General features: G+C 39.0%; 1 protein-coding gene across 12 annotated transcripts in view; it reads right to left on the reverse strand.

Moving 5' to 3' along the window:
- The window catches only part of fat1a (FAT atypical cadherin 1a), a 97,878-nt gene that overhangs the window by 36,075 nt on the left and 45,623 nt on the right, over nucleotides 1-16,180 (reverse strand). For 10 of the 12 annotated variants that reach the window (XR_533180.1, XR_533182.1, XR_533183.2 and 7 more), the window contains exons 5-9: nucleotides 13,165-13,494; nucleotides 12,175-12,391; nucleotides 10,628-10,696; nucleotides 10,094-10,233; nucleotides 116-391 (exon numbers count right to left, since the gene is read on the reverse strand). Coding sequence is in view for 8 of the 12 variants with exons in the window: in XM_008403969.2 (XP_008402191.1) it covers nucleotides 116-391; nucleotides 10,094-10,233; nucleotides 10,628-10,696; nucleotides 12,175-12,391; nucleotides 13,165-13,494 (1,032 nt within the window). In the remaining 4 variants the exon portion in view is untranslated. The remainder of the gene's footprint in view (nucleotides 1-115; nucleotides 392-10,093; nucleotides 10,234-10,627; nucleotides 10,697-12,174; nucleotides 12,392-13,164; nucleotides 13,495-16,180) is intronic. The other 2 variants (XM_008403992.2, XM_008403983.2) reach the window with 1 other exon arrangement.

The raw sequence follows: 16,180 nt of genomic DNA on the forward strand, positions 1-16,180 counted from the left end.
TTTCATTTTTGGCATAGTAATACAGCCTCAAAATAACTCAGATCAACCAAATGTAACAGGACTATTTTCCTTTCAGCAAAGATGTGCTCTTGTTAATGTTCCAGCTGACTCCTACCATCACAGTGAGGATGTGGCGATGCATGGTCTCGTGGTCCAGCCGCTCTGTGGTGAACAGGATGCCCGTTCCTGGGTCCAGCCGGAACTTGCGCAGGCTGAAGGGATCGGTGCTGCTCAGGAGTGTGTAGGTCAGTTTGTTTTTCTCGTCTCTGTCCACAGCGCTGATCTGCAGGACCTCGGTGCCCGCTGGCTCGTCTTCAGGGACGTTCACAACGTACACCTGCTGGGTGAACTGTGGCCGGTGGTTGTTGGTGTCAATGACCCGGATGAGCACCTGAAGGAGTAAAGCAATTGTATTGTAACAAATAAGATGGTCGGTAAAAAAAATCTGAGTTGACTGAAAAATAGTTTGGACTCATACTTGTATAGAGTTTTATCAAGTTCGGAGTACCCCAAAGGACTTCGCACTACAGTAAGTCATTCACCCTTTCACACACACACACACACACACACATGCACGCACGCACGCTGAGTGATCATAAGCTTATGTTCACACTTAAACATAAGAGTTAAAGTTAAAGTTTCTGCTACATTTATTAAAGAAATGGTAACTGAAATGAAGCAAGCATTTGCACGAGGCTTGAAAGCGTTTTCATAGACCTTGATGTTTTTCACAGTTACATAGTTTTCAGAAATTGTCACAAATCAAAATTTAGGGAGTGGCATGCATTTGTATTCACCCCTCTCAATTCTTGAAAACATATCTGTGGTGGAAAACAAACAGTACAATATGGCGGTCACATCAAGACCAACATGAAACATCATGGTGATAGAATCAAGCTGTGGGATACTATTATTATTATAGCAAGAAAGGGGAAGATGGATAGAGCTGACAGGAAGACGGATGGATCAAAATAGAAGGCAATGCTGAAAGAAAACTTGTTAGAAGCTCGAAAAAATGTGACACTTGTGTGAGGTTCATCATTATGCACTAGTTACTGTTGGCAAGTCATAAAGTTCCCCCAATGCAGCTTTGTTGGTAACAAAGTAAAAAGTGAAGAGTCCAAAAGGTTTGAATATTTTTGGAATTCAAAATAGATTTGACTAAAAATAAGTCACCAATCGACAGGCAGATTGGTGATCTGCCTGTCGATCTCCAGCTCCATTTATCCCTCATTCATGAAAAAGACCCTGAGATACTTAAACTCCTCCACTTGGGGCAGTATCTCTTCTCTGAACTGGAGAGGGAACTCTACCCTTTGTGACGACCATGGCGTCGGATCTGGAGGCACTGATCCTGTTCTCAGCTGCTTCACAGTGGAGCGAACCGCTCCAGTGAAAGCTGTAGATCATGACCTGATGAATCCAGTAGGACCACATTATCTGCAACAAGCAGAGACTTGATTCTGAGATCACCAAAGCAGATCCCTTCAACACCTTGACTGCATCCACAACTTCTGTCCATAAAGGTTATGAACAGTGACCATTGCAACTTTGACAGAGTCCAACCCTCAGTTCAACTTACACACCGCAATGAGGACCAAGCTCCGGTTGTACAGGGACATAACAGCCCATGTTAAAGGGCCTGGTACCATATCTCACACAGGACTCCCCGAGGGACTAAGCCAAATACTTTCTCCAAGTCTTAAAAGCACATGTAGACTGGTTGGGAGAACTCCAGTGTTCTTTCTCTCCTCACATAAATACATTCTAACTTTTGTCATTATAATGGCCCAGATATCTGCATCGATACCTCAGACAGAAAAGCTTTTAGTGAACACCACTTGATTCTAAACAACAAAATCAATGCATCAATAAAACGTCTTGATGAGTTGCAAGCTTTGTGCAGAAGTGTTTATTAGAGAAAGGAATTTATGAGTCAGACTAAAGAACTGAGGAAAAGTGAAAAGGAAACTAATAGTTGCACAAAAAGATTTATTTCATTATGTTTTGATGACTAAAGGAGTCAAAACATGCTTATATGTCTTTGTTAAGGATAAATTGATGAAACAGCATATACAGAATCTTGTGAAAACATAGGACACCACACAGCAACCTGCAAGTTTTCTAACACATTTGGGTATATCCAATTTTAATATAAATTATAAACAAAAAAAAAACCCCACCAAAACCCCTCAAATGTCTCAAAACTTAATGTGAGGGGTGGGCCAGATATTTCACACATGGATGTCAAAGACTGGTAGATAACCTCAACCAACAGATTTTAATCTCAGCGATGCATCTATGAAGTTCAACCAAAGGGTCAGTCTTATTATTTCAGAGTAGTTGGTCCTAACTTTTTAACCCAGTTCGGAAACAAATTATGATCAATAACTTGATTGATAGTGAGTACCACAAGAGAGAATTTTTTTATGTAAGTGAAATAAAACCGCATTCTATTCAGATAGAAATTGCGATTAGGTAAACTTTTCTTCATAAAAAAAGATTTTTCACAACTGTTCTAACTAGCTTTTTTTGTGCTGAAAAATGTGTTACTGTTTGAGCAATTAATCTTTTGCTCATTCTAAACTAAAAATCGAACGCCTGCAAACTGTAAAATTCCTCTGAGAGCATGTTTTATCAACACCAGCCACTCGTCTACTGGACTTCCGACAGAGGATTACGGAGAGCTGCCGGAATGCCATCTTTGCTTCCCAGAGCAGTGAGGGGCTTCCACCCATGCCAAACATGGGGAACAAAGGGATCAGCCGAGATTAGACACCTGCATACCAGACACCAGGGGGTGATGCCATGTAGGAAAACCGTTGAAGCCGAGCTGCAAGGTGCCGGCTCGGTGGAAGCGGGGCTGTCCAGGACACAAAAGCCTTGAACAGGTGGCCGCTCACTAGGTAACCAGGGTTTGTCAGATCTCTGGTCTAAACAATTGGCCGTTTGGTTTGTGGCGCTAAGAGTGTTTGTTAGTCATTGTGAGCTGATACAAGAGACAAATATAGCCTCAACCTGACAGGACTGATAACATTTACAATCTGCTGTGTGCTGTGATGTTGGCATTGCTACTGAGGCCCACAGATGTCATCTTGCAGGGGGAGCGCCGGGATGCATGCTGTCTGTCAGAGCCGCGTTCTGGCTGCACGCCACGGCTCCTCTGTTGTAAGCAACCCCATATCAAGCTGCTAATCGGGACGTGAAATGTTAAAACAAGTGCGTTTATTCTGAATCAATGTTAACTCTGAGGAAGCAAACAGTGTGACAATCTGGTCTCACTCCAAGCTCGACTTCTGATGTTGGGCCAAGCGATGTATAGCGCCAGATCCCTGGTGTCTCCAAATCCACCTTTTCTACACGTGGAGCATGCACCCAACCTCCCACCCACACCAAAACAAGCACATCAATTCTGCACTTTTACATGTGCCTCCACACAAAAGAGGCTATACAACAGTTCTCAATGTGGCCAGCAAAAGATAACGCCTTTTTTTAAAGCAAAGAAGGGTGGAAAGAACTGATAGTGCTGCGAAGAAGCTGAAAGGAGTGAGACCTGGTCACCTCCATCTACAATACATCTATCTACAGTGCATTATAAAGTCTCACAAAAAGCCTATTTACCTCCACATCAAACATATACACACACAAACTCACACTTCTCCTTTTGCAAGAAAGACATTTCAAAGGCACTTTGTCCCAATGCATCACACAGCAGTATGATGCAGCCTGACTGCACTGGTGTAAAGAAAAGCTCTGTAGTCTTTGTGCACGACTTCCAGAGGGAACGCTGAAGAGAAACGCGACTGGGTCTGAGAAACAGACATGACAGATGGAGATACTGAAGATTAAAGAAAAAAGATGAGAGTCAGGGAGATAAGCGACAGTAAGAAAAACTAAGAAACGCTCAGGGTGACGGTCAAGTTTGGGATTAAATGAAAATCAACTTGATAACTTCGAAAGGGGCCTGTGGGCGTGAATGAAAAACAAAATAGAAGCATTATCATATTTGATAGTCAAAGCAGCAAAATATGTATTTCTAACTGGACTTCAATTGAAATATAAAGAAAGCATAGGTATAACAAGGGATATAAAATCTCCTCAAACAAAAGTCTGTCTTCCATAGCTACACCTGCTTCCTGTCAGCAGGTGACTTCTTTTTATACAAGTCTTCAAAGTAAATATATATATATAAAAAAAAATTAAAGCAAAAAATAAAATTAAAAAAATCCAAAGCTACCTGAATCACAATGGTCCAATTTGTTGTTTACTTAAAACATATTTTTTGAAAACACCTTTCTGAAACAAAAACAAAACAAACAAAAAAAACACCCACTAAAACAGGAAGGCACGATCATTTATGAATGTAGCATCAGTAATCACAATGGAAGTTTCTACTGGAATATGTCAAATGAATATGAAGCCACTTTGAGGACTCGTGCTTCAAAGATCATCTATTCTTCAAAAGTAAATGTGAGCCTCCAGATTTCTAACACATATAAGAACATATAGTTATTCTTTCTGTTGTAAATGCATTTTGCAACAGAATTTTTGCAATGGATTCTTGGAAAAAATTCTTCTAAAAGTGAGAAATAGACTAAAGCCGACGAATAAGCGTACGGCCTCAGGTTGAACAGGAAGTCAGACTATCAATGAAAGAATCTGCAGCTGTGTAAAAAATTCATCAAGTAAGAAAACGATTTCTTCCTAGAGATCCACAGATCTCACTTGTCTCCACCAAAGTTTCTACTTCGTGTTCATCCACAGTATCTAACTGTAGCAGCTTTGTTTTTTTTCTCCGTGTCTGAGCTAAATGGTGGTGAGAACTACAGATGTGGCTTGACAGACGGTGTCTGTGGAGTAACATTTTGACAGCTACTGCTTCATGTTTTTAGTGAAGTAAAACATGAACTCGTGAAGAAAAGTGAGACTTACAAAACTGAAACCTGGTTCAGACAATATAATGTAGGTTATTACGATAGCATGGTTGGAAAGGTGGGAGCGCTGATCCTTATTGGTCCTGATATTGGAAAAATTCTAAATCTGTTGTTGGTGATAATGCGCCCTTACATGTGTCAGATCTATTCAGTCTAATTCTATGCTTTGTGCTCTGAGTGACATTATGCTTTATTATTTATTTTAGTAAATAAATTATAAAGATAATAAATAATAAAACTCTGACTTGCACTTTCTGAACTATTTGAAAACAATGTTTGTTGCAGTTTATCTTTACAAGAATTTTTGTCAAATTCAGTTTTTTCATTATTTATTTTCCATTAGCTGTTTTACTCCTAATTGCACTGACTGAACAAATGAATGCTGTTATATATGTTTGACCAAGCTTGTGAAGCTGTTGGTGTATTTAAGTGTGTTGTTCTGATGCAGAGTTAGTAAACACATTTGTAATTCAGTACATTTGGGTTTGTGTTTAAAAATAGAAACATCTCAAGTCAATTCAGCATGTTTTTCTGTATCAGATCAGAATCAACTGATATGAAACCTCAGATATTGGTATTGGAAGTGAAAAAAGTGAATCTGTGTAAATCGATTGATCCCTACAAACTACTGCTGACAAAGAACAATTCTCCTGACCTCTTTCTCCTGATACATCAATATATAAATCTTCATTTTATGAAGTCAAATTTAAGCTACCCCCATTTTGGTCAGTAGTTGTCTTTGTGTTATGCGTTGATGCCATCATTCAACAGTAACATCATCAGTTTGCTGCAGATTTCACTTACATTCTTGGCTGCCTTGCATTCTCTGTAGCAAACCCAAGCATTACTGAAAAATAACAGAATATATGAAAAATATGCTTTCTAAAATCAACACCCAGGCAATAGCTGTTGCTAGGAATGAGCTGCAAATGAGCACTGAGGAACAATAATCATCTCTAATGCTCACGGCAGCAAAAGTATGTAATTATAGCAAACCTTCAAGTGAGATATATAGAAAGGCTTTGTAATGTGGGCTAAGATGACAAGAGAAACAGGAGACCAGGAACAGATTGTGAGCAGAACAGCTTGAGGTACTTCTCAACGGTCAAGGGAGGATGTTGTATAGCTTGAGAAGAGGGAGGGGAGGGGAGGCTGGGCCGCATGCCGAGGCTGCCTTGTTGGCGCGGCTCCTGGCTATGAGGTGCCCAAGCTGGAATGTGGCTCCCCTCGTCTTCATCAGCTGATTCTTTAGAGACGCCTTCATAGAAATACGATGGCCGAATGAGAAGTACACAGAATCCTAGCCAACTGCTTCCTGTAGACTTCCCACAGACCAGGATTCATTCTACTGTTATTAAAAATGGATCCCTGGAGCCTTAGATCTGATATCTTCTATATTTTTTCAGATCAGTTTACTGTAATTTGAAATTATTCCCAAATACTACATGGGAAGAAATTTAAAACTGAGCCTTATAAAGCATAAAACTTCCTTTGTGCGATATCCAGAACAGGGCATGAGGGAACGTTCTTTGTCCTCGTTGTGCAGGAAGCCAAGCCCCCTGCCAGGTGGCAGGTTCCGGGCAAAGCCAGGCCACTGGCACAGAGCGATCAACAATGTTCCCAAAACAGGATTACCACCGCCCACAACCCACAGAGGTCCGGCACTTCTGTTAGCTCTTGAAGATGATCATCGGTCTTTCACATCTGGCCTATAAATGCAGAGCAGCTCGAAGAGGCTCAGAGGGAGCGCAGCAGAAAGAAACACAAAGAGGACTAGAGAGCGAAAGAGAACAAAAAGAGAGGAAACATTCCTAAGAGAGAGAAAATAGGCCAGCCTGTCTGGCAGCACAGCCTCCTTATGACTTTGATTTGAGGAATAGATAAGTCTAACTTTCAGTTTCACGAGGTACAAAGTGTATGACAGTCTAGATCTAATTTGCAGTATGGAAAAAAATGTGTTTCTGTCAAAGCAAATCCCATGCTGCACCCAAACAGAGCAAGTCCAGAGTTAACAAACCAACCATTGTTTCATTTTTTACTGTCATTTTCAGTTGCACCATATTGTCCAAAAAAAGACATAAACAACCTGACACAATCTTCACTGTAATGTGACCTGTCCATTAATCTGCCGATACATCTTGTTTTAGCAGGTAAATAACGTACAGCTGTGGATTGACAGAGTGAAAGAATCTCTAATGTGTTATATGTCAACCTTTCAGTGTGTAACTTGCAAAAAAGCAACGTGAAACTAAATACATACAAGTTTCTTCACCATTTGCTTTTCAGCAATTACTTCAAGAATCATTTTATCCAGATCTTTAGGTCTGGTCTGTGTTTAAAACATCCAACAGCAAGAAATAGCCTGCTTACCGGTTAAAATTCACGTGTGAATTCAATTGCTTTTCTTATTAAATGGAAACACCACAATAATGAAATTGTTTTTTTCGACATTAAAGGAATATTCACAAGGTTTTGTGCACATTTGCAATGGAAACACTGCTAAACTATTTAAGACCTGAGCAACTAACTTTCTCCTCTCAAGTTTTAACGTGGGAATAAGTGTTAATTTTCAAAGATTCTTGCAGAAAATAATGAATATCTGGTTTGTGAACTGGTACAATTCTTACATGGTCTGGTTTATATTTGTTGTGTCAAGGAGTACAGTGGCCAATTGTAGCAACTTATTTTGCAATAAATAGTGTGTGTAGAGCAGAAATGGAGTATGTCCTCTCCCAAACAACTGACCTTCAGTAATCGGGGTTTATATTGTCACACACATCAGCAGAGGAGCGGATCAGTTGCCGCTCTGACAATACACATGTTTAAACCTGAGCTGTTAGGGTAAAGCTGCCTGCTACTCTCAGCTACTTCATTTGTTCTGCAACATCTGGTTCGAAGGCACAATTTAGACCAAAGCAATTCATTTTATTTGCCAGTTTTGTGTCATAAACGAGGAATTTGACTTTGGTCCTCCTCTATTCTCCATAAAACCATTTCAAATAAAAAATACGTACAAATATTTTACTTATTTTCATTTAAAGGGGAATAAAAATAAAATGTTTTTTTTTTTCCATAGACCTATTTATATTCTAGTCAATTCAAAGCAATTCAATACTGTTCAGTTGAAATTAGCTGAGACCAGTTCAAACTCAGTTTGTCATTTCAGCTCAACTCAATTTAACTGAACTCAATTGGTTCAATTTATTTTCATTCATTTCAAATCCAAATTAATTCACCTCTGGGTGACATAATATATGTTCTAATTCAATTCATTTAAGTTCAGCACAGTTCAGTTAATTCCAGTAAGTTTCAGATAAATTCAGTTTGACTCAGTTCAGTTAAATTAAATTCAGCCCAATTCAGCTCAGTCAATCTAACTGATTTTATTTTTTTATGCATTTAGGTGCATTTCTTTCATCTCAGTTAAACTCTATCTGGTTTAAATAAGTTCAGTTCATTTAGTTGATTCTACCAAGTACAGTTCATTTAAATTTCCATTTTCCTCTTCCATTTAATTTATTTCAGTTCAGTGTAAAATCAAGTTATTTCAGTATTTTTATAAAAAGTAAAAAGGTCCATTTTATGTACATGCATTCAAAGGGAATATGACTCAATCCGCTCAAGTTTAGGCATGCTATAATGTATTAAATGAAATATAATTCAATTTAGAGAATGATTAATGATAAAATGCTAATTTTAAAGTTGGTCAACAAACGAGCCAGACTGATAGATTTGAATCTCTACAATACTTCAGTATCTTTCTTTTTAAAGGCATCATGCAGACTGCAGCAGGACACTGTGGAGGAGAAGTGAGTTGAGTTGAACATGATGAGACCACCAAACAGACTGAGGAGGCATTGCCATCTGCCCTGACCTTTAAACGTGAATAATCTCACTTAAAATGTCACAGCGAAAAGTGTTGCTAAGAGGCTTTTAAACAAATTTCTGTTGACAGAGCTTCTGACAAAGTACGCAACAGAGAGAAAACATCTCAGCTGAGCAAACCGTGTTACTGTTTTTAAGGGTTTGCTCTAAAGGACATGCTGCTTTGGCGGACGAGCTCCAAAATGCCAGCAAAGATGCGCCTCGTCCAAGGCTCACTGGAGCACCACAACCAGATGATGAAAGGCTGTATTCATACGAACTGACAACAAATACATTATTTTCCAGCAATAGTCGTCTGAAGCCCCACTTTGAAGGACAAAGGATGAAAGATTTTGATTGTAACCATCCTGCACGGCCCAAACTACCACGGAAAAAACACGGAAAATCTCATGGACAAGGCATGACCATCGGAACAAAAACCGGAGGTGGCTTGCACACTTAAAAAGCTTTTATTGTGGCACTTGTGGTGTCAGCCGGGGAGCAAGGCAAGCTATTCCACCTTTAGTTGGATTTGTTTATTCAGAAAAGGCAGCTTCAGAGAAGATGAGGGGAATCTCACTGATTCAAGGAGAAGCACAGCAAGTGATGAGGAGCTCAAAAATCTACACTGGAAACACAAAAATAGGGATGCACCACATTGGATTTTTGGTCGATATCCGATATGCCAATATACTAAAACTCATTTGACTGATAACCGATACCAATACCGATATTTGTTTTCTATACTTACTTATTGAAACCATATGGCTTTCTCTACTGTGGAATTAAAATACTGCATTATCTTTGTCGATTTAGCAATGATGCAACACTTTCAACTTGCATTATGTTTACATACAAAAAGAACACCTTTGAGTGAGTTATTTTGATGGAATGGCTGTTGGTCAATATAAAATTTTACAGCTAATATCGGCCAAAGCAGATAACATGCTGGTAAAATCGTGCATCCCTAAGAAAAAGTTTTGGTTACAACTCTGCACCAGAAATGACTAAGAGAGACTGATGCTGGAGCAAAGCTCCCAAATGAAGTATTTTTAAAGAATGTTCTCTCATTCTTTAAGAATGAAAGAACAGATTTAAACCTAAAAACGTTTCTTTTTTCTTTACCTGTTCACCAGTTCAAAGCAGCAATAGCATCATAACATCATTATCACCCAACAGGTCATTGGATCTACTAATAACCCGTCTCTCAACTCCCACCATTCCTCACATGAGGAAAACAGAACCATGACAACTGCCTCATCAGCCTCCAACTGTTTCATTAATGTTTCAATTACCTGAGTGCTGACAGTTCGCGTCCCATCTGTGGCTTCCACTGTCAGGTTGTAATTTGATTTCTGCTCTGCGTCCAGGGGCCGTGCAACAATCAAGGTTCCACTGGCCTTGCCCACGTCAAAGCGGCTGTCGTAATTACCACCTGCGATTTTGTTTTTTCATGCAAACAACGGGGAAAAAAAAGAAAAAGAAAAGATTAGAAGCAATTCCTGATGTAGCTGCATCTATTTTCACAAGATTAGAGAAACTTAGAGAGCAGAACATAAATATCATTGTTTAACACACACAAATCAATGCTGATGTTACTAATTAGCGATATTGATTTGCTTTTATTCATTTATTTAAACTAAATATCAATAGGGTGGTCAAACTAATATGTTTGTAGCAACACCATACACATTACACGTTAGCAGATGAAACCTAAAACTGAAAACATCGACCACATGCCAACCACAACCAACAGGTAGCACTAGAGACAGACAACGTCACACGATCTCTTAATACAGCACAGCCTACTAGGAGATCCCAGCAGATACCTTCTGCTGTACAGTTGTGGTCACAAGCCATCTGAAGGATGTAAAACATCTCAGAATCCTCACTGCCGTCTTGCAACAATCCAACCAAACAGAACATTCCAGAGAAAGAGGGAAAGCAATGAAAAAGCACAAAGAGGAGGAGAAGAGAAAAAAGAGACGTGTCAGTCAGACATTGATTAGAAGGAAAACGGGCGGACGGAGAGGGAGAGGAGCCGGCATTTCTGTTTGAAGGAAGGCATTTTTAAATCTTTTCATGTGTACAGTGGATGTTGAGAGTTAAAAAGGGACACTTAGGAGGAGAAGAATTATGTTTGGACGCTCAAAAACACCGCTTTGTGGTAAAGTGTACTTAAACAGGAAAAAGAAGAGGAAAGTAAATGAATTGAGATCGTAAAGGGAATGGCAAATTCAATTGAGTCACACTATCAAGGACAAAAACAGTGACTGAGGGAAATTGTGCGGCTTCAGAGTGGTTATGTGGCAATATGTGTTCTTATTGTTGACAAAAGTGGCATGAAAATATAAATTTTGAAGGGAAAATGTTTCACCTTTTCATTTGTTTACTTGTGAACTAATAGCTCAGACAGCAAAATGAAGGTGGTGTTAATCAAGACAATAACTGACACATATTCCCTTATTGTGTCATAAATTTGAATTTTAACCTGATTTCTTACTTTGTTCATCTATCCTTGTAAAGCGAGGTTTAAGGTTGTACAGGAGGCCCTGCCTGACGTTCTTAAAGGCTGCTGATCGAGAACTCAGTTTGTCCTCTGAAGTCAGAACTTTCTAGTTGCTTCTCTGGGATTGGATGGTGGTGGTAAAAGGAGGCATTACAAATTCTGGTTTGGCTCTTAGGTCCTCTTCCAGTTGAATGTCCTTGCTACACCTCCCAGTGAGTTATCCAGGACACATCCTGAATCACCTTAAATTGCTACTTTCAATGCAGATGTTTGGGTTCCAATACTGAAAAATCCCAACTCAAGTCAGAATTCTGACTTGGAGGCCCCCTGTCCAAAATCAAATATGGCTGCTATATGCATAAAGGTCAAAGTTGAACTTTTTACTCTATTAATGTTTGAGATGCTTACCTTAGTATTTAGCTGCTATGAACCTACAGCAGTTAGCAATTCAGCAATTACAAGCAAGGTCATCTCAGGGAGTCAGTTTTATTTTGCTCTGCACCTCACAAAAATCTATGAAATGTTTTTATGGAACTGTCCTCATCAAAGTAATTAAAATGTATTATTGGGTAAAATAACATTGAAAAAATATTAAGTAGCAATGTTAACTTTTGCTAATTTAGCTGTCAGTTCCATTCTACTCTATCTACCTTACCTAAATCTACATGGTCTTATCACTAAGTACCAAGGTGAGTCTCTTTCAGTTTGCACTGTTTTGAAGCTAAAAGCTAAATTAATTAACAAAAAACACTCAAGCAGCAGAAGAAACACATTCACTATATTAGTCCTACAGTGTTGTCTAACTACAAGCCAGCATTTATTCAGCATGCATAAACTTAGCAATAGCGCACAAACAGAAGGCGCTACCTGTGATCTCGAACCACACTGGAACATCAGAGGACTCTGTGGCAACGACGCCCACCATGTGAGCCACAGGGTCACTTTCCATGACCGAAAAGGTGAAGGGAAACTCCTCGAACCGCAGGGGAGCTGCATCAGCTGGCACCTCCGGTTTGGGAATCCACTCGATGTGCAGCCGACAGGTAGACGATTTCTGAGGCCGCCCGTTGTCGACCGCTTTAATCTGAGAAAAAGGGTAAAAAAAATAAAAAATTTTTTTAAAAAAGTTGTGTTAGGATTTAACTTGGAAATGAGCTTCTGAACACACCTTACCTTACCTTAAAGTTAAATCAAACAAATTCTGGGACAACTTATCATACAGCAAAATTTGTTATGGTGATGGGCCTACAAACAGATATTTCAGAACTCTAACACAATACCTGACATTTTGCGTATTAAATCTTCTTCTGTGCAGTTTCCTTTTGAAAGTGAACTGAAGTTTAGTAAGTAGCATTTTCTAGCAGCAGAATGTGTTTTTAAGAAAGGGCACCGACAACTTCACAAAAAGACAGTTATTACCAGCAACATGTGATGGAGGCACTTAGAATAAAATATAAAGCAGAGTTAATTTTCACACACATAACACATTTATTTCCAAGTGATCTTTGGGAACAAAGATCTTTGTATTGTGGTGACACGGTGATGAGACATTTGACGGTTAAAGTGTAAAGCCACATCAACACCTGAGAAAAGAATCTCATTGTGAGACAAACAAGGATTAACTTCTGCTTTCTGTCTCCTCTACCCTTGTATTCTGCATGTGGACTAATTAACACTGCATTTCCACCAGAATAAGGTGGGGTAAAGAGAAAAAAAAAGAGAAAGAAAAGCTATGCAGCTGGAGAGAAAAACAGGATAATAAAACAGTAAAATAATAAACAAGCAACTGCTGTAATGTTTTACAGCTTAATGAGCGACTCTGTGCGGAATCGTAAACCTTTCTGGGTAAACGCTCACCGTCAGGATGTCGTATTCTCCGGCAGAGGAGAACTTCTTGGACGACACCAGGCCGGTCTTGGGCTCAATAAAAAACTTGCCATGTTCGTCTCCTTCCTCAATGCTGTAGGAAATTTCGGCATTGGGCCCAACGTCCCGGTCCGATGCGATCACCCGATACACAGGGTCTCTCTTTGTGGCTCGCTCTCTCTCGGGTCTCTCGCGCTCCGGCAGTTGGATCTTGTAGATCTTCTCCAGGAACAGCGGCCTGTTGTCGTTGTCGTCCAGGACCTGGACGATGACGCGGACGGTGGTGGATTTGGGAGGAACGCCGTGGTCGGTGATGGTTACCTGAGGAGACACAAGATGTTTAAAACTTAGGAAGCTGAAATATTATCTTATGTAGCCACTTTATATCATCTCTGGCCTTCTCAACCTCTCTTTTCTGTCTTTTAGAGTCATAACCTGGGAGTGGATTTTAAAAGTAATCAGATTTCTTTTATGCTCACAGTATGTAACCAATCAAAAACCTCTGAATATTTTGTAAAACTGTATGTGCTCCAAAAAAATCAAAAAAATATATATATAAAAAAAAAAAAATAATCAAGTCCCAGGAGCAAAAAAAAAACTTTTTAGAATTAAGTATGCAATATAAAATAAGTTAAATTAAATAAATAAGTATCCATCAAAATAAAAATTAATATGAAATAGATGTGTATTCTATCAAACAAACAAAGATCAAACAAAGAGTATCTTATTCCTTTGTTGTCCGAATAAACAGTTCATTGATTTGTAATAAATCTGTTATCCATACAGTTAATCTGGAAAAAGAAAATTTACCATGATTTTATTTTTATACATTTTGGACGATTGAAAGTAGGCTGTGTTGTTGTAACATTAATAAAACAAAAGATTAGAATTATTCATGCATCTGGAAGATGTAGAAGTAGTCTGTTAAATTTAGTCTGACTAACAATTGATATTAATGTTTATTTTTAATGTTTTGGAGTCGCCCAACCAGAGACTTGATTTGACAGAGAATCTGAGAATCTGACAAGGAAACTAAAGATTAGGGTGATGACTAGGAGGCACTCCAACCTCAGTGACCTGGAGCTCATCACAAAGGATAAATCTTTATAATAGCAGTGAAAACATGCAGGATGAGGGGATGAAAACCGAGATGTTTCCATTGATTATTGAATAATGTTCACCCTGCTAGTTTTTAATAAAGGCAAAAAGAAGCTAAAACTGATATTTCTTTTTGCTATCATCTAAGGTATCAACTTTTTGGTTTACTTAAAATGATTTTAAGCCTAAATCTATCAGAGGTATGAAACTGGTTCATATTCATAATTGCAGCTCCAGCTGCACTCACTCTGCTGAGCCGATGCTGAGCTGAAAGTAAACAAAGTGACTTATTGCTCTCAGTTAAAGACCGGAGGTTGCTCAACCTCTGAAGTGCTCCGGATAAAAGACAATGTGAAAATAATAAAAAAAAAAAAAATCCTTTATAGAGCCTTGACTGAAGTCATATGTTGATAGTTGCTCTGTAAGGCTTTTTTTTTGTTTTGTTTTTTAGGAACAATGATTCACCACGTCATCGTGACTTTTGTCAGATGAGCTTACAATCCCTGAAGCTTACTGAACAGAAAAGGAGTCACAGGCTGACCTAAACAAACAAAACTAAGTCCAACAGAAAAATGGGATCAGGGATTACTGGGCGCTGGAAGAAGTGCCACCATTTCCAGCTCTGAGCTGAGAAAAAAAAAATAAACAATTTAAGTGAAGGAACAAATGTCACAGTCATTTAAAACCATCTGCTAAGTACTTTACTAAAACAGTCAGCACTCCGGAGCCACACACACACACCATTTGCTGCCATACTTTCAACTACTAAAGTAATGTGTTTCTGCTTTTCTCGCAGTGTCTGCAGCTGTCCATGCTGCTCACATGAGCGGAGTCAATTAAACCGGCTGACAAGAAAGTTGAACGAGAATGTCTCTCCGAGGGATGATGCAGGGTGTTTGTGCTTTTCCTGCGCAGTGTCACGGAAAATTTCACGATAAACAAACTATAAACACATTTGTTTTCCAGCTCTCCGGATGCTTGATATCCTGCACGGGGTTAAAAAAAGAAGAAGAAAAAAAAAAAAAAGGAACCATTAGGAATGCTGTCACTGTGTTGTGCTTTTGCCGTGATCTGCTAGTTATTTTTAACCTTAAGTGTATTAAACAAGCTAATATACACCAAATAAGCCAGAGTGCCTGTCTGGAAATTCTTTCTCTGTGTTTTTGGGTTGTTAACCAACAAACAGGGTTTTAAATGCAATGATGTCATCGCAGCACATTGAGCTTCATGCTTTAAGCTTCATGAGCCCGCAGCACCACACCTGTCCATGCAGCACACATCCCAGACCCCGGTGTCGTTTCTGAGGCGCTTCGGATCATTTTGGACGTTTTAATGTGGAAGAAGACTTTTCTGGAAACAACTGTTTGTTAAGAAATAACATCTAAGAAAAAAAAATATTTTGGAAAAACTATTGTATGTAAAGCGTCTAAATACAGAAGATCTAAAATGATGTAAGAAACTCCGCCTCTATTTAAAAGATTTTAATATAAATGTAAAGTTAATATATTTCAACTCACAAAGTCAAAATTATTATATGTTTAATTCCACACAGATATTTTCAAGCCTTTATTTTTGTTTATAATGAGAATTTTTCAATTTATGTCTAATAAAAATATTGAAAACATTTAAAGATAGAATATTCAGGCTAGGTAGCATGACAGCGCTGCTCAATGTGCTAATGGTGGAGAAACAACTCCGCTGTCATGCTAACTAGCCTGATCATTCACAACAGGCTCTGCTAGCTGCAGAGAGGGGGGAAAGGGGGGATGAGCAGCGCCACACAGTGGGGGATGAACAGCGCTAAGACCCGCCTCCTGGCTCTGATTGGCTGTTTCTAGTTACCACTGGGGAAACCAAAGAAGTTTTTTTTTTTCACAGATTATCTGTCTCCCAACATTTATATTTTTAT

The sequence above is a fragment of the Poecilia reticulata genome, linkage group LG1, assembly GCF_000633615.1.
Source record: "Poecilia reticulata strain Guanapo linkage group LG1, Guppy_female_1.0+MT, whole genome shotgun sequence".
Classification (NCBI taxonomy): Eukaryota; Metazoa; Chordata; class Actinopteri; order Cyprinodontiformes; family Poeciliidae; genus Poecilia; species Poecilia reticulata.